The 25,016-nt window shown below is 53.4% G+C and overlaps 1 protein-coding gene across 9 annotated transcripts in view; it reads left to right on the top strand.

Annotated features, from left to right (window-relative positions):
- The window catches only part of AK8 (adenylate kinase 8), a 129,620-nt gene that overhangs the window by 67,409 nt on the left and 37,195 nt on the right, over nucleotides 1-25,016 (top strand). For 7 of the 9 annotated variants that reach the window (XM_019816698.3, XM_011288706.4, XM_019816702.2 and 4 more), the window contains one exon: nucleotides 11,650-11,791. In XM_019816698.3, coding sequence (XP_019672257.2) covers nucleotides 11,650-11,791 — 142 coding nt within the window. Of the gene's footprint in view, nucleotides 1-11,649; nucleotides 11,792-12,232; nucleotides 12,363-12,694; nucleotides 12,817-25,016 lie in introns of those variants that run through there. The other 2 variants (XM_045043324.1, XM_045043323.1) reach the window with 2 other exon arrangements.

The raw sequence follows: 25,016 nt of genomic DNA, 5'->3' as shown, positions 1-25,016 counted from the left end.
CGGGGGCTGGTCGGGCATCTGTGTCCATGCAGCCTCTTCGCACGGCTAGCCTGGGCTTCCTCCCAGCATGGCGGCCTTGGGTTGGTCAGCCCTCTTATGAGGTGACCGGCTTCCCCTAGAACGAGCATTCCGGGGAGTCCCGGGTTGGGGTGGAGGATGATGTGAGCTACAGGGCTTCTTGTGACCCAGCCTCAGAGGTCTCAGAACAAGCTTCCAGCTGGTTCTGTTCATCAGGCTGGTCAATACGACCAGCCCGGGTTCACGAGGAGAGCATTAGGCCCCCGCCTCTCGATGGGAGGAGGGGGCATCCCTCGCCGACCACAGGAGGGGAGGCTTGAGTTAAGCGTTTCTGTTAGTCGGGATCGGCTGCGTCCTGGGACTGCGTGCGGCAGGCAGACCGCCTCCTAGATGCTCAGGATCGGGGCAGCGGCATGACTTCACGTGCCACGTGGGGGCTGGCAGATAGCCCAGAGCCCTGACAGTCCAGTCCTCCTTTGAAGAGAAAGAAACCCCAGTTGGGAGGTAAAAGGACTCACCCAGGGGCACACACTGTGGGAGAAGTGCAGCGTGGGGGGCAGAATGCATGCTGTTCCCTCCCCTGAAACGCAGGTGGGGAGCACAGAGATGAGCAAGTGGCCCTCAGAGCCAGATCGCCTGGGCTCCGTCAGCTATCAGCTGTGTGGCCTTGGGCAGGTTACGTCCTCTCTCTGCTTGTTTCCCAATCTGTGAAATGGGGCCGTCGTGAAGGTTACGTGAATTAGCACTTGTATGGGAACAGATACAAGCTTAGAAGAGAGCCGAGCTCAGCCTAAGCACGAGAGCACACGTGCTTCTTAAGGAAACGTGCCACCCTGTCTTCTCCATCCCAGAAGAGCGGGCTTGTGGTTCTTCCCCGGTTTCCCCCTAGCTGCTCATGTTGCTGTCACAGGTCACGTGGGCGATGGCGTTGTCACCGCCCGTGGGATGTGGGCGGAGTAGCCGGTCCGGAGCCCCGGCTCCATTGCAGCGGAAGGAAAAGCGTGTTCCTTAAGCGCCTTCCCCTGCAGGGCACAGCGATGTGAGCACCCTGCACTTTAGAACAGCCTGGTCCGCGTGCAGACTGGCTGCCTCTCCTCCTTTCCCGGGGTAACTTGCATCTTCCACCGAAAGACGTAAGGGTGTGTGTTGAGATAAGAACGGCGAGCTATCAAATTGTTAGACACAGCGGGCCCGAGTGAGCATTTTGACTAAAAGTGTAATTAGTTTGCCGGGTGAGGCGGCATTTATTTGTGGAAGAATGTCTATTTTCAAACGGGCTTTTTTTTTTTCTCATCTTACACTTCGGTAGACAAACTGAGTGTCCACTGTGGGAGGCCGTGCCTCCCAGCTGTGACGCGCCCGTGGGGTGTGGACACCCCCGTCTTGTCTTTGGTCTTCGCCTGAGTAGACAGGCAGAGAGGGGGCTGATGGAAAGTGATAGAAAGGGGGCAGCCGCCCTTCGAGGGAGGAGCAGTGCGGAATATCCTCCTAATTGGCAAGAGCCCCAGGGCTAATGTACTTTTCTGGACTTGAAAAAAAAAAAAAAGAAGTCCAATATTGAAAGAATTGTTATTTCCTGGCACCACCGTCTGCCCAGCGATTTTAAGTGCTGTCGTTGAGTAACGTAGACGTTAGCATACGGACTTTTGGAGCCATCCTGGGCCTGGGAAACCCAGACCCACCAAGACAGGAGCTTGTCTGGAGTAAGTGACCTGAGTTTACCGAGGAGGCAAACTACCCGGCGGGCCTGCCCCCCGCGGAAGAATTTGCAGGGGTCTCTTCGTTTTCTCCCAGACCCGATTCGGAAACGTCCTCTTGAGCTTGTTAAATGCTCGCTTGGGGCGCAGCTCCCATGGTGGGCCAGCAGGTGGCAGTAAATAATAAACAAACAGCATCACTAACGGAACACCTGCCCCCAGCTTCTGGCTCGGCGGGCCCTGCAGGGCCCACCCGAGATCCCTGCCCGCGCAGGCCTCCGCCGCCTGGAATCAGTACCATCTGGGGGGCGACAGTCTCCCAGAAATGGTAGGGGTTTAGCTTCTGCTGAGCCACAGGGATGGTGATGTCCTGGGGCAGGGGCCCGTTTCCTTCAAGCCTCCGTCTGAGGAGGAAACGAGAAACAGAAAAGCAGCTCTCCTCTCTCCTTCGCAGCCCTGCCCTTCTCCGCGACTCTCCCTCCGGCCTCCAGCAGCAGCCAGGGTGCCCCGGGGGCCGTGTCGGGATGTGGGGCGGGGGGGGGGGGGGGAACCAGAGGCGCACGCGGAGTTTTCCGCGGATGCCGACAGATCGCCAGATGTCCCCTTCACCTCGATTTCAGGGGGTCCTGAGGAAGGAGGGAGGCCGCGGGGTAGCTGTAGGGTGCGCGGGGGCGAGGGGTAGGTGCTGTGTGCCGGGCCGCGTGTAGACAGGTGCGGGGTACAGACCACGTGTGGTAGGGGCGGGTGCAGCGTGCATGGCGTGCACGTGGGAGGGGGGTAATGTATGTGTATAGCGTAGGGGCGGGGGTGTCGTAGGCGGGTGGAGTGGGTTGTAGGGCTGTTACAGGTGAGTGCCGGCCTAGGAGCGTGTGCACCGTGTGTCCATGCAGGTGTCTGCGTGTAGGGTGCGTGTGTAGGGGTGTGTGTGGCACGCAGACGTGGGTTTCTGAGCGTGGGTGTAAGGGTGTGTTGTGTGCCCGTAGCGTGTAGGGTGAGTGATGAAGTACTCAGCCCTTTCTTTTTTTTTAAAGTTTATTTATTTTTGAGGGAGAGAGAGAGAGAGAACAGGGAGGGGCAGAGAGAGAGAGAGAGAGAGAGAGGGAGGGAGACAGAATCCCAAGCAGGCTCTGCCTTGTCAGCGCGGAGCCCAACGCAGGGCTCAAACACGAACCGGGAGATCATGACCTGAGCCGAGATCAAGAGTCGAACGCTTAGGCACTGAGCCACCCAGGCCCCCTCAGCAGTTTTCTGACCTGCCCCGGCCGGGGAGGACGGTCAAACTTATTAGGGGCATAGCCATCGGCCTTGGTATTTATCACCTTAAAAGCACTGACTGCGGGAAAGGTTTCCTTCGTCCTACTCGAACCTTGTGGGGCCCAGCCCGGCAGCCCTACGCTCCTCGTGCCTCCCCCTGCCAGCCGAGTCCCAGGGCAGGGACGCTAACCGGCCAGCGAGAGCGGATGCGAGGACGGGACAGCAGGCGGCAGTGTGGTGCCGCAGGAACGCTCCGAGCCGGGCAAGGAGCCAGGCCCTTCGGTCCCCTGGGCCCCCGTTTCCACTGGAGAATCTCCAGCCGGCCTCGGTGCTCTCCCCGGCTCCTCCCTGACGCCCACTCAGCAGCTCTCTGAGCGGGACTTGACTGAGGGTGACAGACGTCACATCTGTGGCCGGGGAGGAAGAGTCCGTACCTGCATCTCATGGGGGCCGTTCAATTGCTACTTTCTCCTTGCAGGATTGAGGTGCAAGAGGGAACTTGACCTGGGCTGGGTTTTTTTTTTTTTTTTTTTAACAGGAATTAGCCTTCCCTTCAAGACAGAGGGTGGGCCCAGTGTCCTGGGTAGAGCTGGGGGGGGGGGTGGGGGGAGGGAACGAGGTAGGATTCCTTCGGGGCCTAGGAGCCTCTCGCCTGTGACCACGGCTCCCCACAACCCCTGTGCCAAGCAAACCCAGCCGGCAGGGAATAAACGGGTTGAGATTTTAATAACCTCGAGGTCAATGTGAGAACTGCCATCTTTTATGGAAGATCTTCAGGAAACACACACACACACGCACACACACACACACACACACACACCCTGAAACCAGGTGGTGTGGCCTTATGAAATAATGGGATATTCGTATCTTGCACTTTGCTAAATTCAGGGTTGACAGGACATTCCGGAGAGGTAGCCCTCGGCAGTAGCTTACACGCAGGGTAAGATGTTAACTGCCAAGTCTGGAAATCAAGCCTGAGGCACCTGACTCAATGGAGAAAGACTTTAGGCTGCGCTGAAAATCTCTATCTGAGAGGAGGGAAAAGGGTAAATGGACAGCATTATCAAGGAGCCTTTAAACTTTCAGCAGAACACAGCCAGCAAGCTCTGTTACGAAAAGCTGTGTTTTTGCTGAACTGGCTGGTCAGACCATGTGGGGTTGGGGAAGTGAGTCGATAGCCTTCAGGAAAAAAAAAAAAAAAAAAGACCGCATCGAAACAAAGGTGCGGGGCTGAATCCCTGGTAGGGGGCCGCAGGGGTGGGCCTGGGGAAAGGCGCTGGAGGCGGGGTCTGCGGGCTTCACCCCTCACCCCCGGACTGCCCAGCGTGCCAGGAGGGATGCTCAGGTTGGAGGCCTGGGAGGCAGCATCCAGAGGCCCAGGGGTGGCCGTGTTTCGTTTCAGGTTTCCTGGCCCCCTCTGGGGGAGCGGGCCATCTCCGTGGAGGAGACCCTCCGTGTTATGTGGGTCTGCTGGTGCTGGGAGACGACCTCGCAGCCCCCCTCCCTGCAAAGTGAGGGACAGAGGCTGATGGGGGAGAGGGGTGGTCTGAGCAACCTTCCTAGATTACCCCAGAAGGGCAGATCTGGGCACGTAGCCTGCTGCCGTGCTTCTGGGCAGAGCCTCCAGGAGCAGGTGTGGTAACAGGAGGAGGGAGGCTCCACCCCACACCCCTAGGCCCCCCTAAGCGAGAGCCACTAATGGGGTCAAGTATGACCTTCCGGGGAGACTGTGTCCTTTGTCCCTTTCCAGCAGCCTCTCACGGTGGCCTTTCCAGCCTCCTGTAGGCATTTAAATAATTTCCTTTAAACAAAACCCCGCTTTTTAAATGGAAGCCTTCAAACATACATAAAAAGTGGAGAAGAAAAGAACGAAGCCATGGGGACCCACCCCCGTACCGGGGACCCACTCGAGCTCGTGCTGCCTTGTTGTGTCTGAATCCACCCCAAAGACCCCCAACCCCTTCCCCCCCCGCCCGTCCCACCGCCTCCCCCAAACAGGGTTTTATTTTGAAGCGCATCCCAGACATCAGCACGCATTCTCGTGAATCCGCGTCTGGGTCGTGGTGTAGCTGAAGGGGTCGCTGAGAGCCTGCCCGTGGTGGCCTTCCGTTGCCTCGGGACCCGGTTCCGTGCGTGGAAGGACAATCCATAGCTCCGCCACAAACATCTAAGGAACCGAAGAGCCTTCCAGTTTGGGAAACGGGGCTATTCACTCGCTCGTTCGTTCATCGTTCATTCACTTATTCATTCAAAATGTGTGTTTGCTCAGTGCCTGCCACGTGCCAGACACAGCGCCTGACTTTACCGGGGTTCCTGCTTTTCAAGGGTGGGGTGAAGGTGGGGCCCGAGGCAGCAAACATGCACCCGTAATTAGCGGTTCAAAGTCACAGAGGAGGAGAAATGCTCATTTGAGGGTCTGTGTTTCCCTGACTCCTGCGGCGAGGGGCTTGTTTTGGTTTTGGTTTGGGCTCACAGTCAGGATCAGCGTGTGGTTCACCTTCTTCCCGGAAACATGCGCCTTCCACTCCTTGGAGCCCCGCCTCCCGTGTCTCCCGTGTCCTTGTGCCTTTCCAGCCGGGATACCAGCTTGTGTCCCTGCCTCTCTTGACCTCAGGGCCCTGAGCTCTGTGTGGGGTTGGGTCTGATTCACAGGGCATAAGAGGGACCCTCCACTCTGTTGTGTGTGCGTGCACGAGTGTGTGTGTATGCTGTGTGTATACACAGTCTACGTGTATTTTTTTTAATGTTTATTTATTTTTGAGACAGAGCACGAGCAGGGGAGGGGCAGCGAGAGAGGGAGACACAGAATCGGAAGCAGGCTCCGGGCTTCGAGCTGTCAGCACAGAGCCCGACGCGGGGCTCGAACTCATCAGCTGATGAGATCATGACCTGAGCCTGAGTCAGGTGCTCAACCGACTGAGCCACCCACGCGCCCCAACATGTATTTCAATTAGACCGCGTCATACAAGCCGTTTGTTGACTTGCTTCCCCCCTGATTTCTGCCAGAGCCCTCTTTCCAAGTTAGTTGAACATAAGCGGTTTTTGAAGGTGGCATAACCTCTCGTGGCATGGACAGGCCATCCTTTATTTGACCCGCCTTCTGCTGAGGTCATCGTAGATCGCATCTGATCTTCACCACTGGAAATGACGCTCAGATGGACACCTTGGGGCGCATGTCTTTTCCTGCCTGTGCTATTATATGTTAGGTGTGAGTTCTTGTAAATGAGATCACTAGGTCGAAAGGCATGTACGTTTTAACTTTTTTTTTTAAGGATTTTTTTTTATTTTAGAGAGAGAGAGCGGGTGCAGGTAGGGGAGGGGCAGAGGGAGAGAGAGAGAGAATCTCACACAGGCCCACGTTCAGTGCACAGCCCAATGCAGGACTCGATACCAGGACCCTGGGATCATGACCTGACCCAAAATCAAGAGTCAGATGCTTAACTGACTGAGCCACCCAGGTGCCCCTACATCTGAACTTCTAACACAAATTGGGAAATTCTCTCTAGAAATCTTTGCAAACTCCCCCCCCCCACCCCCTCCAAAGGAGTCTCTTTGTGTTTCCATCCCATCTTCCATTGTTCCCTGGAGTCAGGCTTCTCACCAGCCGAGGTCACTTAAGCCACAACCCTTTTGGGCCTTAGTTTTTCAACTTTGAAATGAGAGAGGTCAAGGGGATGACCTTCCAGGGCCTTCCCTCCAGGTCTCTGAGCCTCACGAGCAGCCCCCGCCGCCCCGATAAGGCTGCAGGTGAGCAGCTCAGTCCTCCCTGGAGCACAGCTTGCTTTCTGACAGGGCCTGACCGTTGGAGAAACCAGTCAGCAAATGTTGGCCCGGTCCAGCCCTCACCCCCAACAGCTGAGGCCTGAATGCACCCGGGGTATCACTGACCAGCAAGCTCATTACCTAGTGGAGCCCCTTCTCCATGGGCAAGCCTGTGTCAAACCTACAGCACTCTCCTAAAGTCAGGTTTAAGCTCAGGGGAGATTTAATCCAAAAAGTTTGACATTTAAGGGTCACGTACTCTTCCCAATGGCTTCATCGTAGCCCATCTTTTGGGAATCTGGATAAACTTGGGGAAGGGTCTAAAAATACACCCACACGGCCCTTCAGAAGACCTCTAACAGATCTGGCTTCTTTATTTTTTATTATTTGAAAAAAAATTTTGAAATTTGAAAATAAAATTTTTTTCATTTTTATTTAGTTTTGAGAGACAGAGAGACAGAGCATGAACAGGGAAGGGCAGAGAGAGAGGGAGACACAGAATCAGAAGCAGGCTCCAGGCTCTGAGCCACCAGCACAGAGCCCGACGTGGGGCTCAAACTCACGGACCGTGAGATCATGACCTGAGCCGAAGTCGGACGCTCGACTGACTGAGCCACCCGGATGCCCCTCATCTTACTTAAAAAAATTTTTTTTAATGTTTATTTATTGTTGAGAGAGAGACAGAGCACGAGCAGGAGAGGGGCAGAGAGAGGGAGACACAGAATCCGAAGCAGGTTCCAGGCTCCGAGCCGTCAGCACAGAGCCCGACGCGGGGCTCGAACTCACAGACCGTGAGATCATGACCTGAGCCGAAGCCGGACGCTCAACCGACCGAGCCCCCCGGGCGCCCCAGATCTGGCAGCTTTAATGAGTCATCTGCCGGTCCCACAACATCCAGTGAGGCAGGTGCCACTGAAGAGAACACTGAGGTTCAGGGAGGTCCCATCACTGCCAAGCAAGAGTGCACTGGACCCCTGGGCTGTCCGCTCACACGTGATCCAGGGCAACTAAGAGGGGAGTTTTCTGGGTTTTATTCTAAGGAATGCTTATAAAAGCACCTGTACCGGGGCACCTGGGTGGCTCAGTCAGTTAAAGCATCTGACTTCAGCTCAGCTCAGGTCATGATCTCATGGTTCGTGAGTTCAAGCCTCACCTTATGCTCTCTGCTCTCCTGCAGAGCCTGCTTCGGATTCTGTGTCTCCCTCTCTCTCTGCTCCTCCCCTGCTCCTTCTCTCTCTCTCTCTCTTAAAATAAATAAATATTTTTAAAAGACAGCTAGGGGCACCCAGGGGATGGCTCAGTCAATTAAGCGTCCAACCGACCCGCACAAGTCATGATCTCGCGGTCTGTGAGTTCGAGCCTCGCATCAGGCTCTGTGCTGACAGCTCAGAGCCTGGAGCCTGCTTCGGATTCTGTGTCTCCCTCTCTCTCTGCCCCTCCTCTGCTTGTGCTCTGTCTCTCTCTCTCTCTCTCAAAAATAAATAAACATAAAAAAAAAAAAGGCAGCCGTATCACAAATCCTCCTTGCAGCTCCCCCACCCCACCCTGAGCACAGCCCATCCGCCTTCCCAGTCTGCAGAAGAGACTGAGGTTCAGAGTGTCAAAGCAGGTTGGGGCGGAATCGGGACTAGGAGAGGGAAGCCAAGGGCCCCTCTCACCGCAGCCGCAGCCGGACTCTGACAAGGAACTGCCGGAGGCTCGTGGCGCCTCCCGGCTGCTCAGATTCCCGCAGACTTAAAGGGCTCCGCGCTTGGGGGCTCAGCAAAAGGTGTTTCCTCTCTAGAGGTTTACAAAGCTGGAGCCGTTAGCTGGCGATTTTCATTCAGGGTCCTCAGCCCAGGCTCTTCGCGGACTTTATATGACGTCCATTTTTGCTCTTTGGAGTCTTGCAGTGACCACTTAGGAAATCGTGCTTTTCATTAGCCACATCCTTGGGGCATGGGGACCTCGACTGGGGACTCCACTGGCGGATACCACAAGATGGCCGGTCCCTGTGCAAATGTGGCCAAGTCCAGGATCCTGAGATTAACTCCCATGGGTTCATTGACTAAATGAAGGCAAACGCACGATTGTTCCCAAGATGGCCTGTGTGTGGCCCTAGATCCCCTTCCCCTCTGAAGGCCTCGTGGGCCTGTCTGCTCTCACTTCCCGCGGACCACTCAGCTCCAGCCCCATGGGCCCTTTCTCTGAAACTTGAATGTGTCCAGATCGGTCCAACCTCAGGGCCCGGGCCCTTGCCATCCTGTCTTCCTACAACATACTCTCTGGGTCTTTGTGCACTTGGACTCCCAGTGGGACCTCAGCCAGATGTGACCTGCCCAGAGGCCATTCTGGACCCAAACCAGCCGGCTCCCATCACTTGGTTTGTTTTCTTCATCGTACTTATGATTCTCCGCGGTGGTTATGTATCTGTGCGCTGTCTCCCTCTCTAGAATGTAAACGTTGGGAGGGCAGGGCCCCTGGATCCTTGCTTGCCGTGTATTATAGTGGCCAACACAGTGCCTGGCACAGCGCGGATGCTCCGTAACTATCCACTGGACAGATCGCTGGGAAGGGCTGATTTCTGCATTAGTTTCTTATTTAGGTGAAAACACTCATAAATATTTAGGATTGGAAAGCTGTGTGGCAGATTCTTAACCCATTTTGTGCTTAATCTATATTTATCCTGAAACAAGGCACTGGTTTCCCAGATCAGAGAACAGATGCATTATTTGTTCACACGGTGATCGGAGTGCTGGCTCCCCGCACCCGAAATCCTCGCAGGGCCATGGGGTGAGAGCCAACATACCCTGTGTAAACAGGGATCTGTAGCCTGGGGGACAAGCCCTGACGTTATGACTCTCGGAGCTTGCCTGGGCCTCTCCCGAGGTCTCTGTCTTTAAGTCTCAAGGCTCGTTTGAAGCCGGCCTCCTGCATCGCCGGCCAGCAGTCTGTTCTCAGAACACCGTGACCACGGGGGACACGTGGACACATTCAGTATGTTTTACTTCCCAACATACATCTCCCGAACCGAAACGTATCAGCCACCATCTCTGAGTGGCTGCCACGTGCCTGGAAATTTGTGTGCACCGTGAACCCCGTGGGGACAGATCCTGTCATCCTTTTTTGTCAGGTGAGCAAGCTGACCCTTGGAGAGGTCGAGTGACCAACTGAGGTCGGTCGGCGGCACCTGAGGGCAGGGCTGAGACCCTAGGTTTGCGTGCCCCTCAAGCCCGAGTTCTCTCCTCTCTCCCGCCCGGCCTCCCCAGAGTCTGGGCAAGTTGCTTTTAACATGTTTGGTGAGTTGCAGTGGAGCTTTTGGAAAAAGAAGCCTCCGGTCTATTTATCATTCCACACCTACTGCGTGCTGGGCACTATGTTAATCATGGGGGGGAAATGAGGTGGGCGTGGCCTTTTCCCTCCTGGAAAAGTCTTTTTCCTCATGGAAAAGACTTCCAGTGTCTTTTGGGAGAGGCAGACATCACAAGAGGACAGCTGATGACGATGACATGATGACGAGGAGGGTAGCCAGTTCAGTAACCCAACCTGGCCGCAACCCCTGGGGCCATTCCACTGGGGCCCCTGAAGGTTGAATGGAAAGTCTTGCCCCAGGCAAGGTGTGGGGGAGGGGCTTTCTGGAAGGAGGGACTGGCAGACTCAAGGGGAGGTGAAGAGCTGGGGGAGAGTCACCGGGGAGGGAGTCAGGAGTCAGGGACTAAAAGGGATTGCTGGCCTTGGGGGAGGGGACTGCTCTTATCCTCCGAGCACTGGGGAGCCACAGCAGGTGTAAGCAGGGGGAAGAGAGGGGATGAGCTGCATCAACTTCTCGTTCATGCCAGATGTTCTCTCTAGGGCGAATGCCCTTTTCTGATCTTTCCTCGGGCCTGGGGTAGAAAGGCTGGAAGGTGCGGGAAGGGACAAATTCAGGGAAATGTGAATCTCTCAAATAAGGTTTTTGGTCCTTTGGTCAAGAGCGTAACCGGCACGTCCTGGCCCTGGAGGAAAACAGGGCCTGGAGGAGGCCCTGTTTCTGCCTCTCTCACCCGTGTGCTCACCTGGCCGTCAGTCTGGGGCCTTTTGGCAGGTTCCAGATGTGTGCACCAGGGCCACTTGCCCGACGCACGGATGGCCGTTTGGCATGGCGGCCGGGCCTCTCCCGAGAAGCTGCCAAAGACCCTCACTGCAACTCAAGGAAGCCCGCTCATCGGGGGCCACATCCATAGCAAACACGGGTAATATTTACCAAGTATTTCTGGGAAAATGAGTGCAAAGTGCAGGAAATGCAGTGCAAATTGCTCCAAGGGAGTACATCAGCAACATAGGACATTTAATGAGTCTGAGAGGCGAGGTGTACATTTTGGGAAAATGTCAATTGCGGTAACGTAAACAAGAATCCTCTCAAGATCTCGTTCTCCTTGAGACTGTGTTTCAGTCTCTGGTTCTCACCACAGCTGCAATTCTAGAGATCTGATTCTAGACATCAAGGAGGGGAGAAGCGGAGGAAGGAGAGAGGCAGGGGTTGCCTATGTGTCGCAAATTAGCAGAAAACATCCAGAGTAAACCTTCACTGGGGGCCTGCTGTGTTACCCCGAAAAGCCTCTTGCTGCAAAAAACCAGATCCTGCAGGAATGGGGACTAAGCTGGCTGCTGATGGGTGTGGCATCATGTCAAGGTCAGGGGAGGGTCAAGGTCAAGGTCAGGGTCATCCAGTGCGGTTTCCCTTCTCCCACGGTCTGCGTTCCTCCAATTGCTGGGACCTGGGAGGGACCTGGGCACCCGCAGCCTTGTCCACCCCAACCCGACCCTTCACCAGGTCAATCCAGAGTCAAGGAAAGTTAGGAAACCCACGGCCCCCAGGCCGCCGATGCTCCCTCACCCTCCCGTTGGGTCAGGAGCGGTGTCCAGGATGACAGCGTGACCGCCCGCCCTCTCCCTGCAGTCCCTGACAGCATCATCATGAAGGTGCTGGACCAGAGGCTGAGCCAGCAGGACAGCGTTCAGAAGGGGTGGGTGCTGCACGGCTTCCCGAGAGACCAGGACCAGGCGCACATGCTGCACAGCCTGGGCCACCAGCCCAGCAGGTAAGCCGCCCCCTTCCGGAAGGTCGCTGCCACTGGGCACCCCCTCCCCAGGGGCTCGGCCAACGAGGTCCCGGTGACAGCTTGCGGTTTACCAGAAGCTCCACTGCCCCTGCAGTGGCGTGGCTCTTCAACGCCGCACCCCCCCATCCCCGGCCACCCGCCCCCTTTGCTCCGTGAACTAGGAGTCAGGCTTGGGTTCAGGTCCCGGCTCTGTCACTTACCTCGCGGGACCCGAACTTCCTCGCCCGTGAATGCCGACCCACCCGAGACAGCCTCGCCTTCCCCAGGGGATTGTGCCAGTGAACGGATGTCTCCTTCTGCCGTTTCTCCTCTTGCACGGTTTACGTTTAAACCTTCGGTGCATCGGACATGTATTCTGATGCGGGTATGGGGCACGGGCTGAGCACTTCCTCCCCAGATTGGCCGTTTGTTCCAAAACAGCGTCCAATGTCGCGGAACATCGCGTTCCTCCTCCGCTGACGTGCACCAGAGAGCACGCCGTCACTGTGTGTATTGTGGGAGGAAACGAGGGGGGTTCCAGTGGAAACAAGGCTAAGGAGTCTGAGCTCGCTCTGGCGAGGGAGTCGCCGCGCCGCTCGGGTTCGGCAGCGGCCCGGAGGCCGGCAGCGGAGCGGGAAGGCCTCCCGGGTGCGCCCTGCCCGAGCTGCTGCCCTGGGAGGCCGGGTGGGGGGGCGGCCACCTCGAAGCGGGGCGCCCCGTGTGCTTGGCCGGGGGACCATATGTGGCTTTCTCTGGTTGGTCCTAACCTGCAAACGGTGGCAACAATTAAGGAACCTGCTAGGTATCTGGCTGTTTTGGGGTCCCTTGTAGCAGAGACTGCGACTTGGTTTGGGAGAGTTTTTGCGTTTCTAGGTACTTGGCATCTTATTGTTATCATTTCAGCTTTTCGTTATTGGCTTTTTATCTTCACGTGGCGTGTGGAGAAGTTGTTGAAGTGCAACCTCGAATTTAAAATAAAAATTATTGGCATTCTGTGGAAGGCTATTCAACGGTATTTGAAAAGAATGTGTATTTTATAAATTTTTTAATGCTTACTTACTTTTGAGAGGGGGAGAGAGAGCGAGAGAGAGAGCGTGCACAAGCAGGGGAGGGGGAGAGAGGGAGACACAGAATCCAGAGCGGGCTCCAGGCTCCGAGCCGTCGGCACAGAGCCCGACGCGGGGCTTGAACTCACGAACCGCGAGATCATGACCTGAGCCGAAGTCGGACGCTCAACCAACCGAGCCACCCAGGCACCCCAAGAATGCGTATTTTAAATTTGAAGTTATAGAATTAAATATACATTATTAAGTCACACTTTTTCTTTTCTAAGCCTATTTATTTTTTTTAGTCATCTCTACACCCGACGTGGGGCTCGAACCCACGACCCCTCGATCGAGAGACACATGCTCCCCTGACTGAGCCAGCCGGCGCCCCTTAGGTCCTCCTCGATCCCCTCTGTCCTTGTCTCCTCATTGCTGTGTTTGTTTTTTGTGTCTGTCATCCTGTCAAGGACTGATTTGCTGACTTCCCGCTGACAGCGCATTTTTACTAATTTCTCTTGTTCCCTTATTTCCTGCAGCTTTTGCTTTATGTGTGTCGGTGCCGTGTTACGCAGTTCACAAAGGCTTGGGTCAGCGATGTGTTCCTTGTGAAATGTCGCCCTGACGGAAGTGACCGTCTTTGACACGGCCGCGGGGTGTCTGAGCGCCCCCTGTGCCCCTCCTCAGTAGCAAAACATCGGTATCAGAGAGAGAGAGAGAGAGAGAGAGAGAGAGAGAGTCTGTGTTGCAGTCTGCCTCAGGACTTCCCAGGTTCTGGCCAGAGAGGTAGAAGGCACACACCGATTCTTCTAGAACAGCCGCTCTCGGGGGCCAGCTCCACCAGAAGGCGTGCCTTTTGGTCTGTTTTGCCTTTTTAAATTTTTCTTATTTCGTCGTTCCTGAAGCTCACAATCACCTTGCTTTTTCACTTGCCTACCTTTCTTTGTATCTATGTGCTAACTAGTTCCACTCCTTAGTAGAGCCCCTCCGAATAGTTTGCCACAAGGTCCGTGGGGCTATGTAATCTGTCGGCTGCAGGCTTTTTCTTTCCCTCTGATTCCTCTCTCTCGGTTGGACTGTTTTTTTGTTTTGTTTCCTCTTGGCTGACGGCATGGCTGTTGTCAGACTTACCCACTGTGGCATCACGGGAGTTTCTTTGTCCTTCTCCTGTTTTCCGAGCCCCATACTCTTCCTCCGTCTGGCCTCCAGCTGTTCCTCGAGTTAAAAAGGTGGTTTTAGGGGCGCCTGGGTGGCTCAGCCGGTTAAGCGTCTGACTCTTGGTTTCGGCTCGGGTCATGACCTCATCGGTTCTCGAGTTCAAGCCCCGTATCTGGCTGTGCACTGACAGCACGGAGCCTGCCTGGGATTCTCTCTTTCCCTCTCTGTCTCTGCCCCTCCTCTGCTCTCTCTGTCTCTCAAAATAAATAAACATAAAAAAATAAATTTTAAAAAAAGGTGGTTTTAACAGAAGGAGGCTGTCATGTCCTCAGCAAACTTGTTCCAGACTGAAGAGGTCCCCCTCCACCCCCTCCACCCCCTCCACCCCCTCCACCCCCTCCACGGGTGCACAGTCATCCCGATGCTCCCGTGCACGAGCACCCGAAGGTTCCCTTCGCCCCCCTCCCACGTGAGGAAGCTTGTTTCCACGTCTCCTGATTTTCTTTCTCTTGGTTTACTGCCTTGTTTTGGTCAAGCACGTCCATCGGTAGCTTCCTGAGAAAGGTTGTGTGGGAGATAAATTTTTTGAGACTTGGTACGGCCCGAAGTGCCCTTATCCTACCTTCCTACTTGCGGGGTCGGTTGGTGGGGCCAGGAATTACCCCAGTCGCTTTCCCTCCGCCATTTTGAATTGCTGTTAAGAAGCCCAATGCCAGTGTGATTCCTGGTTCTTCCTACGTGGCCTTTTTTTTTCTCTCTGGAACTTGGTAGATCTTTCCTTTATCCCCAGGGTCGTAAAACTTCACTATAAGATTTCATTCGTTTCTTTGGTGTGGGTCTGGTTTACTTGGTTGTCCCCGAAGCTAATCTGGAATGTTCCTTTTAAATTCTATTGATCTTGTTAAATGAATTCTTCTGTCTCTGGAAATGTTCGTGACAGGCTTGCCATTGCAGGAGGTGGGGGTTTCCCCTTTCTGTTAAAGTTTTGTCAGTCTTTTTTTTTTTTAACTTATTTGTTTTGAGACAGAGAGAGAACAGGGGTGGGGCAGAGAGAGAGGGAGAGAGAGAATCCCAAGCAGCCTCCGCTGTCAGCGTAGAGCCCAATGCGGGGCTTGAACTCACAAACTGTGAGATCATGACCTGAACCGAAACCGAGAACCGGACGTTCAACCAACCGAGCCAGCCACGTGCTCCAAGGTTCTGTCCGTCTTGACCTCGTCCTTTCTCAATAGATTCTCTTGTTGGTTGGTCGGTCTGATTGTTTTTCAGATGTCAGGTCACCCTTGGTGGTTTGCTCCAGTGTTAGAGTAGGGGTTTAAGATGTTAGTGGGTGGGACCTTGTGGCCCGTGGACTTTGTCTTCATGGAAGGGTGGTCTCTTGGGGGCCATTTATGCAGAACCCTCCGCCTAACTCCCCCACGCTGCTCAGCTTTGTCCAAGAGGACTCGTTCAGCCTCCTGCCGGATGGTGACGTTCTGGGGTCCAGGGGGGAGCAGGACAGTGGGAGGCAGGCGGAAACGGAAGGAGGCATCACATGCTGCAGGCCATGTGCATATTTTTTATTTATTTCCCCTAATTTCGGTACAGATGCAAGCTCTGACCTGTGCTTGGCATTCCTCGGCCCAAGGAGCCTGAACTATACCTTCTCTAGAGCAGAAACCTTCCATTTCTACCCAAGTGGAGGAGGAGAGACACTGGCCCAGCAAGACGGTGTGAGGAGGGGCTCTGGGGCTTAATCTCTTCAACCAGTCCTCCTTATTTCAGCCGCCGGTTCCAGAGTAGTGCCTGTGCCTGAGCCTTTGAGGGTTTGCTGGTGAACGCTGGGTTTGTTCTCAGCCGTTCCTACTGCTGACTCGGGGTTGGCCGTTGGGGTCTCTGCAGCTGGTTGCCCCCCGCACACCTGCTTTCCAGCCCCGGACATTTTGTGTCCGTGTCCCCTTCCTCCCTTCTCTCTGTCGCGTTGGGTCGGTTTCTAAAGCCCCTTGAGTCATTTTTTCGCGGGGGGGGGGGGGGGGGGGGGGGCTGTGCTTTGGGAGGAAACAGTTTGGTGCATGTTTCAATGTGACATTCGTACTTGGAACTCAGCCCGCGGCCTCTTTGTTGGCACCTGTGTAGCCCCACTTTTAGTTTCAACTAGTTTGCTTCCCTTATTTTTTGTTATCGTGCGGACAGAATGAAATTGGGCTTAATGTGTTTTTTTTACTCAACCTGCTTTTTTTTTATTCCTTGAATAGCTGAAAATATCCCACTTATTTTTGCCTTTATCACTTTATTTTATGCTTCACTGGGGCTTCCTTTGTTTTCCATCTTAAAAAAATTTTTTTAATGTTTATTTTTTGAGACAGAGAGAGAGACAGAGCATGAGCAGGGGAGGGGCAGAGAGAGAGGGAGACACAGAATCCGAAGCAGGCTCCAGGCTCTGAGCTGTCAGCACAGAGCCAGACGCGGGGCTCGAACCCACGACCCACGAGATCATGCCCTGAGCTGAAGTCGGACGCTCAACCAACGGAGCCACCCAGGCACCCTGGGTTTTCCATCTTTTTTTTTTCTTTAGTTTATTTACTTATTTTTTCAGTAAACGCTACACTCAGTGTGGGGCTCGAACTCACGACCCCAAGAGATCAAGAGTCGCACGCTCCACCCGTCCGCCGACTGAGTCTTTTCTTCCTGGTTTGTGTTTTCTTTGACTTTTCTTACTGCAGTTGTTACCTTCTCTTCTGTCCGCTAATCCGTGTGGACGGTGGTCTGTGTCTCCAGCACGCTTTGTACGTTTCATGTACACGGTTAGGCTTGTGCGTCTCACTTTGTCAAATGAAACAGAGGCTCTCGACTGTCACGTGCAGGAGAAAGAGAGAGTGCTCCCCCACGTGCTCCCTCTTCGCCCCTGCCAGTCCACTCTCTGTCGTGAAGAGGGGCAGGTGGGGACACACGTCCTCAGGCTGTTCTGTGCCGGTCTGTGGGACACACATTCCTGTTTTTAAGATTGCTAAGCGTTTCTTTCTAGAGATGTAACGATGATGTTGTCTCCAGCAATAATTATGACGCTTGTGAGCTTTTAGTTCCCTGTCTTCAACCGGATTCAGAGTTCAACATCAGCTATTTCCGTAACGCAACCCCCCATTTACCAATTTTGATTCGTCTTTCCTTTGAATGGGTCGTCTGTGATGCATTTTCAGCCGGGGCACGTGCATGCTAGACTTCCTAAATTCTTGCCCGTTTGAGAGTGCCTTTCTGTTACCTTTATTTGTGAACGACATCTGGCAAAGTAAAGAACCGTTGGGTCAAATTTCTTCCCCACCGGCACTCCTGTATCATTTCCGCACTGTCCTCGGCCGCCTCTGGGGCTGTAGGAGTTCCCCGGGGGCGGTGGGTCAAGTGCGTCTTCTGTCTGGGTGCCCTCGCGTGCTCTCCCCCCACCCCCCAAGTTCATTCACACTGGCTAGACCTCAGTCTTGCTTCTCTTGATGACTTTTCCCTGAGATCTTATGCATCTCATCCAGGTACGTTATTTCAGAAGGACATTCTTCTAGTACACATATTAGTATTTTCCTGGCTCATTTGCTTGGCCCTCTTCTCCAGGAAGACCACTCGTGTGCGTGTCAGATAGCTATCATCTGTTTTCCGTAATTGGGGATTTTTTTTCTAGTAGCTTTCATGTCTTGTTCGTTTCCCATCTGTCCTTCATGATAACTCCAACTATGTTCTGTTGTGTTACTGTCTCATGGCCCCTGGTTTTTCGTTTCTATAATGCTTTAAAAAAATTTTTTTTAACGTTTATTTATTTTTGAGAGCTAGAGAGAGACAGAGAGAGACAGAACAAGCAGGGGAGAGGCAGAGAGAGAGGGAGACACAGAATCCGAAGCAGGCTCCAGGCTCTGAGCCATCAGCACAAAGCCCAATGCGGGGCTCGAACTCATGAGCTGTGAGATCATGACCCGAGCTGAAGTTGGACGCTCAACCGACTGAGCCACCCAGGTGCCCCTCTATAATGTTTTTATGTTTCCCTTTATTTTCTCCCTTAAGTCTGTCAGCTTTTGCTCATCTCGTCTTCTGTCTTGCACCTTTTCCATGATTTCTTCCATGGTAGAGTCTGTTTTTCCTAAATTGTGTTGGGTGTATTGATAAGTCTTGATTGAAAAATGTGCTTAGGTTTCCTGGAGTAATTTTTCTTCCAAAGGGTATTCATTGTCTCTATTTTTTTTCCTTCTCTTCCTTCCTTCCTTCCTCCCTCCCTCCCTCCCTCCCTCCCTCCCTGCCTTTCTTTCTTTCTTTCTTTCTTTCTTTCTTTCTTTCTTTCTTTCTTTCTTTCTTTCTTTCTTCCTTCCTTCCTTCCTTCCTTCCTTCCTTCCTTCCTTCCTTCCTATCTATCTATCTATCTATCTATCTATCTATCTATCACCATTTTTGGGGAAGCATGTCTCCCTGGGTCCCAAGATGCTTGTCTTTTGCCAACAATTTGTCCTTGAATAATAGGCCTGTCTTTTGCCTAAGAATGGCATGAGTTGGTATATTATTTTATTTCTGCGACTGCTTTAATAAATCCCCACAAACTTGGTGGCTTAAACAACACAAATCTATCGTCACCCAGTGCTGTAGGCCTAAAATCAGTAGTCGGCAGGCTGTGTCCCTTTCTGGAAGCTCTGGGAAGAATTCATCTCCTCACCCTTACCAGGAGGCTGCCCACCGTCCTTGGCCCCGGGACCCCTTCGTCTCCAAAGCCAGCAACGTTGCACACGCGGACATAGTCACGTCTCCCCCTGACCAGAGCTGGGGACACTTCTCAGGCTTTCAGGACCCACAGGGTTAGATTGGGCCCACCCAGAAAATCCGGGATAATCTGACCATGTCAGGGTCTTTATCTGAATCATATCCGCAGAATCCCTTTTGCCAGGGGAAGTAACAGATTCCCACATTCTGGGGATTAGGAGGCGGCCCTCTGGGGGGGGGGGGGCATTCTCCTCAACCCCTAGAGTTGAGGCCGGAGGGCTTCCTGTGGGAGGCGGAGACGTCTGGTTCTGGGGCAAACGGCCGGCCGGGGCTTCCTGTCTTACTACCCGTGTTGTCTGAGGACCTCCAGGGGCCACAGGGCCATGGGGCTAAGTGTCCACCCTTCGTGTTCTGGCAGCTTAACACACTAGGGTACCAGTGGGCTAGCTTCTGTGCAAGGGGGCCATCTACCTGAAGATGAAAGGCTCTGGGAAATTGCAGAACGGTCACTTTGGGGGAGGCTGGAGGCAAGGATCCAGTGCTCGATTCTTCTGAGCCCCGAGGGAGGAAACGGCAGTTTTAGACAGGCGAGGGCACCGTGTTTATTCAGAAGCACACAGGGGGAGAATACTCAAGAAGCTCTCTGATTTAGGGCAGGTTTGCGAGGGAGTATTTCTCCATTCCCCAATAAACTCAGGTTCTAAAGACTTAGTAAACAATGCCGATTTAATTTATTTGACCCCCAGGGCGGAGGCCAAACAGGGAAAAACATGTTTGTTTCCAACACAGGTCTCATCGTCACCCCTGTTCCATCACCTTTCCTTATTTTCCTCTCCTCCTTCTCCTCCGCCTCGGGTCTGACTACTCCATTCCCCCCCACCTCAGCCTTCAATTAACATTTTTATGATTAATGCAGAAGGTAATTTTAGCCATAAACCTTCAAGTCCAGATCCAGGCTGAGAAAGCGAGAAATATTCTAAAATGAGCCCGCCTGGCATTGGCATGAATATCGGGGCTGTAATTCTGGCTTGGTTGTGATGCCAATTATAAAGCAGTCTAGCTGTGGCGTTGCTGTTTCTGACACCAGGAGGAAACCTTGGCAGAATTATAGCCTAGAAATCAATCTGGGAATACGATACAGAAATCTATAATTCAGACATGAAAACAATCTACAAAGCCTCTTTTTTTTTTTAGGAGGGTTCGATGAAATTAGATTAAAATAAATTTACATATATATCAATTTTATTATTAAAATATATTCATGCCAGTAAATAGAGTTATTGGAGAAGGAGAAGTTGATCCGTGTCGGACACCGAAATAGACCTCTCTGGCTTATCAGAAAACAAAGTTATTGTCTCCTTGTCAGATATAAATCTCTTCTCAGAGCTAATAAATGGATAGTGTTCAAACGCAATGTTTTGTTTGACTCCTACCTCATAAACCCGTGGCACATAATACTAAATTATATTCTGCCAAGCAATATCAATCTCTAGATTCCAACATCACACGGTGAGGGAAACAGACCAAGTAATTGATGTGTTGCAAAGAAGGAGAAAAAGTTATTTGAGAACAAAATAAAATGGGCTATAAAGTTTGTTAAAACATCATCATAGTAAAAAAAAAAAAAAAGAAAGAAAAAAAAAAGGAAGAAGAAAAAGAAAGAAACAAAGAAAGAGCTATCCGAGGCTGTATCCAGACTCTGCCCTCCGCCTGGCTGTAAAATAATTCATTTCATGCAGCAAGTTTGTGGCGCCGTCCTTCCCTTTAAAATTAATGTTTACCATAGAGAGGGAGTAGAGGATTCTGATTGATGTCGGGAAGTTTGCCGGGGAGCAGACAGGCTGGGTTTCCGCACCCCCTCCCTCCCCCTCAGTGGGGCGAAGAGGGGCGGGGCAAGCTGTGGCCTTGAACCTCCCTCCCCTGCTACGTGGCTGGGCAGCCAAGGCCCCCCGTCCTGTCTGGCTGCGAGGCCAGCCCGAGGTCAGAGCTGCCGCGGCATTCCTTGGAATTGTTGGAAATCGCTGGGGAAGAGGGTAAAGGAGGGGACCCCGGCTGAGCGAGTGGAATTTATTTACGACGCGGTCTTCTTTACTCTTTCTCTTTTTCTGTTTCGGTGCCCTAACTTTGGGGTCTGTAAAGCAATCCCCCGAGGACCAGGTTTTAGACGAGCTTTTGTGTCCCAGCTCCTTGTATGCAAATGGGAAACTGCTCACAGGGTTCCTTCGAGAGAGTGGTGGTGCTTCGGGATTTTTATTCATCATCATTTTGTAAACTAGCGGGTCAGGGTGTCCCGCATCCAGAGGAGCCCAGAGGAGCCTTGGGAAAGCAGTGACCGGTCCCCGCTCCTTGCGTTCGGCTCCCACTTGGTGCCTGGTGCGTCGTCGGCTTTGCTAAACCCATGGCCGTTTCCTCCAGGGAGCGGAGGGCAGACCAGGGAGGGGAGCAGGTTGGCAAACACCAGCGCCAGGCCCCTAGGGGCTGGGAACCCCACCCCTGTCCAGAGAAGCGCGTCCGGTGTCTGGGGGCCAGACCCTTGAAGCAAGGCCAGGGACATCTCGGGCCGGTCCCAGGCTGCCGCTGGCGCTGACGAGAATCCCTCCCTCTGAGGACACTTCCTCCCCCCCTGGTTCCCCTGCCCCCCCCCCCCGCCCCCCACCGTCCTCCTCATCCTGCTGAGAATGAGGGTGATACCCGAGTGCCAATTACGGGTTTCTTTACATCTCACTGCAGATCCTCTCAACGGCCCCAGAAAGCAGGCTTTTTCTGCGAAAGGCACTTGGCTTGGGGAAGCCTTAGACCCCACGGAACAGACCAGGCCTGAACCCAGCGCCTGCTCCGAGCGGTTCCGTTCTGTCCTTTCTGCGATGTGATTGACATTCACCCCAGCGGGCCGGCTTGAAAAACACTACTTTCATCTCGGCTTCCTATGTGTCAAACGGGGCAGTAGCCTCTACTCTGTTCACCCTCACGGCACTACCGTCCTAGAGAGAAAACAGGGTGTGTGCGCGTGATAGTGTATTACACACACACACACACACACACACACACACACCTGGCATGGCCAGGCTGCAGATTCGTCCACACAGTCAGGAGCGTCAAAACGTTTCTGGTAGTCACTCGCGTGATTTTGAATTCCTGTTCAAAATAAAAAGAAACCAAAGTGGCAAACGGACTCAGAAGGGATGGCCGTCAGGGCGTATTTGCTGCGTCTCCTCGTTATGGGTTGGCACACATGATTTCCTGATAGCCTAAAAATATTTTTTTTCCCCTCTAGTAGCTGTTTGCTTTTCTTACCCACAGAAGGCATCTTAAAGATCGGGGTGGGCTGAACTTGGGGCAGTTGGCTCCTTATTCAGCCGGCGGCACGTGGCACAGGAGAATGACCCTGAAAAAGACCGAGAGGCACTCGCCCTTTGTCCACAAGGACCTCGTGGGGCCAGGCAAACCGGAGGGTCACCGTCAGGGCGTTTAATGGGTGTTGCTAAATTGTTCTGCTGAACGCTGGTTTGATTTCTCGCTTTTGATTCTGCAAAATATGAGACAGTGGAGTGAGACGGCATTGTGAAAATAAAAACTGGACTGGTTTGTAGTTTCCACGCCGGAGCTCTCTAATTTGATTTCAAAACTTGTTCTTTTGAGTTCCGTATGACGCTGTATGTTCGGGGACAACACACTGAAAGCCCTGGATGATGGCTTTGCCTTTTCTAGCGTGTTCCAAAGTGAGAAGGGCGCTGTGAGCTCCGGGGGGGGGGCACAGACGGCAGTGGGACTGGAGAACAATTAAAATGCAAGATAGAGGGGATTTCTTACCTTCCTCTGCTCTCTCTCTCTTTTTTATTATCACTCGGTCCTTCCAGGAAGCTCTCATATCTCCGCAGCTGATCCTTACGTGGATTAGGGATAATAAACAGCCCATTAATGGAGGCCTGAACCAGGAAATGGAGTTGGAATCGGCCGCGCAATTCGGTGGCTGACTGAGGTTAATAACTCCATTACTCCAGCTCTGTGCTGAGCCGCCCGACGAGCAGCGTGTTAGCCTTATCTTACTCCTCATTAATTGAGCTAATAGAACCCAAGTGACCCTGCCTTGCCGCCTTAGTCTGAGAGTTTACCAGACATGGGCTGGAATACATATCGTTCCCCGTGTGCTCTGCGGGCGCCTTTGTTTTTGGCAGAGAGGTCTCTCTTGAAGACCGTCAGCCGCAAGACCCCTCCTAACAGCGGAGTCACCGGGAGGCCGTGACACCAGGCTCCCCAGGTCCCGCTGACTTTGTTCCACGAGGGTGGCGCGGGGAGGGCTCGAAGGGCTTTGGAGGAAGTAGCGATTGTCTCAACAGCGAAAGAGACAGCGTGGCACATGGGGGTGGGAGTAGGGGCAGACCACGGCCTCGCCTCTCCGGCTGTCCTCTGTCCCGCAACACTGGGCAGCTGCCTGTTTTGCGCCGTCCTTCCCACCCCCAAAGGTGCCCAACAGTTCACAGCGTGGTTTTTGTACACCTACTTCACGTCTCGGGGGTGAGTGGTCGGGGCACTACTGAACCTTTCTTTTTTTTTTTTTTTTTTTAATTTTTCAGTGTTTATTTTTAAGAGACGGAGGGACAGAGTGTGAGTGGGGAAGGGGCAGAGAGAAAGAGAGGGAGACACGGAATCTGAAGCAGGCTCCAGGCGCCGAGCCCCATGCGGGGCTCAAACCCACCAGCCACGAGATCGTGACGTGAGCCGAAGTCAGACGCCCAACCGACTGAGCCAGTGAGGCGCCCTGAACCTTTCTTTTTAAAAAAATGTTCATTTAACGTTTATTTATTTTTGAGAGACAGAGACAGAGAGACAGAGGGCGAGCGGGGAGGGGCCAGACAGGGAGACACAGAAAATCCGAAGCAGGCTCCGGGCTCCGAGCGGTCAGCACAGAGCCCAACACGGGGCTCGAACTCATGAACCGCGAGATCATGGCCTGGGCTGAAGTCGGATGTTTAACCAACTGAGCCACCCAGGCGCCCCGGTACTTAACCTTTCTAAGCCTCAGTGCCCTTCATGGGGTAAAAACTCCACCCTCTGACCTCACCCTCTGCTGGACACAAGTAGGTATTTGCTGGGAAAACATGGATGGAAGGGGTCTATGAATTGGAAAATGCTCTGTGCAACCAAGATGTTGCCAATAGATTACAAATCAAAACCTGACTTTCCCGCGGCAGGTTATTAGCCTCTCTGTGCCTCAGTTTCCTCAACCGACAACCAGGGGCGGGAACCTTTAGGACATCAGGTGGAGGGGTTTGAGGAGATGGTGTAGGGAAACCCTCTGCACAGAGCCTGGCATCACGGGGGCTCCATACGAGCGAACCATGCTTATTTCTAATGTGCTGGGGACTCCGAGCCTGTCCATGGAGATCAGAGCTTCTGAAGAGAGATTGGAGCTCACCGAGATGGCTGGTGCGAGGCCTTGTGGCCCCTTGTGACCGTGTCCCTCTGGTCAGAGGAAGGTGGTTCCCTGCTCACCAGCTCTGCGGCACGCTGCGTGGGGCGGAAGAAAGATTCTGCAAATAGACAAAAACAAATCGCACTTTTGCTGGAGACCCCTATCGTTTTATACGATTTAAAGATCCTTTTTTTTTTTTATTAATGTTTTTAAAATTATTCCTGAGAATAAGAGAAGGAGAGAGAGAGCACGAACAGGAGAGGGGCAGAGACAGAGAAGGACAGAGGATCCGAAGCGGGATCTGCACTGACAGCCCAGAGCCCGATGCGGGGCTCCAACTCACGAACCATGAGATCGTGACCTGAGCCGAAGTCGGCTGCTTCACCCACTGAGCCTCCCAGGCGCCCCACAGTTTAAAGATTCTTTTGACGGCTGGACACAACACAGTGACACTCAGATGCGAGGCAGAACTTTTGCTTACTTGCAGTTCCAAATAGGAGGTGGCTGCCACATGGGCCACACTGGGGGTTGCGCTGGGACGGGTAAGAGCTGCTGAGCAGTGAAGGCCGCTTGCATGTGGTCACTTGCAGATGGCAAGGGGGCGGGGGGGTGGGCGGGCAGCTGGGTGCTCTGCAGCCAATCTCTGTGGATTGGCTAATTTAAATAATCTGGGGGGGGCAGGGCATAGGGGCTGTCCCCAGATGGAGTGTGGGACCCCCATAGGGAAGTGGTGGGAGTGGAGGGGACTCAACAAGCTGTGTCAGAAGGGAAATTGAGAATTCCCAGGCAAGACTTTGAAACTAGGCCAAGACAGGGCTTGTGAGATGCTGCATCGCACCTGTCCTGTGCCGGCCTGGCCCAGTTCTGCCTTCTCCACCTTCCACGGTTAAGGTGCGATTTGGGA

Source organism: Felis catus, chromosome D4 (genome assembly GCF_018350175.1).
Source record: "Felis catus isolate Fca126 chromosome D4, F.catus_Fca126_mat1.0, whole genome shotgun sequence".
NCBI classification, from domain to species: Eukaryota; Metazoa; Chordata; class Mammalia; order Carnivora; family Felidae; genus Felis; species Felis catus.
The sequence above is the reverse complement of the archived record's forward strand: the minus strand, read 5'-3'. Positions and strand labels throughout refer to the sequence as shown.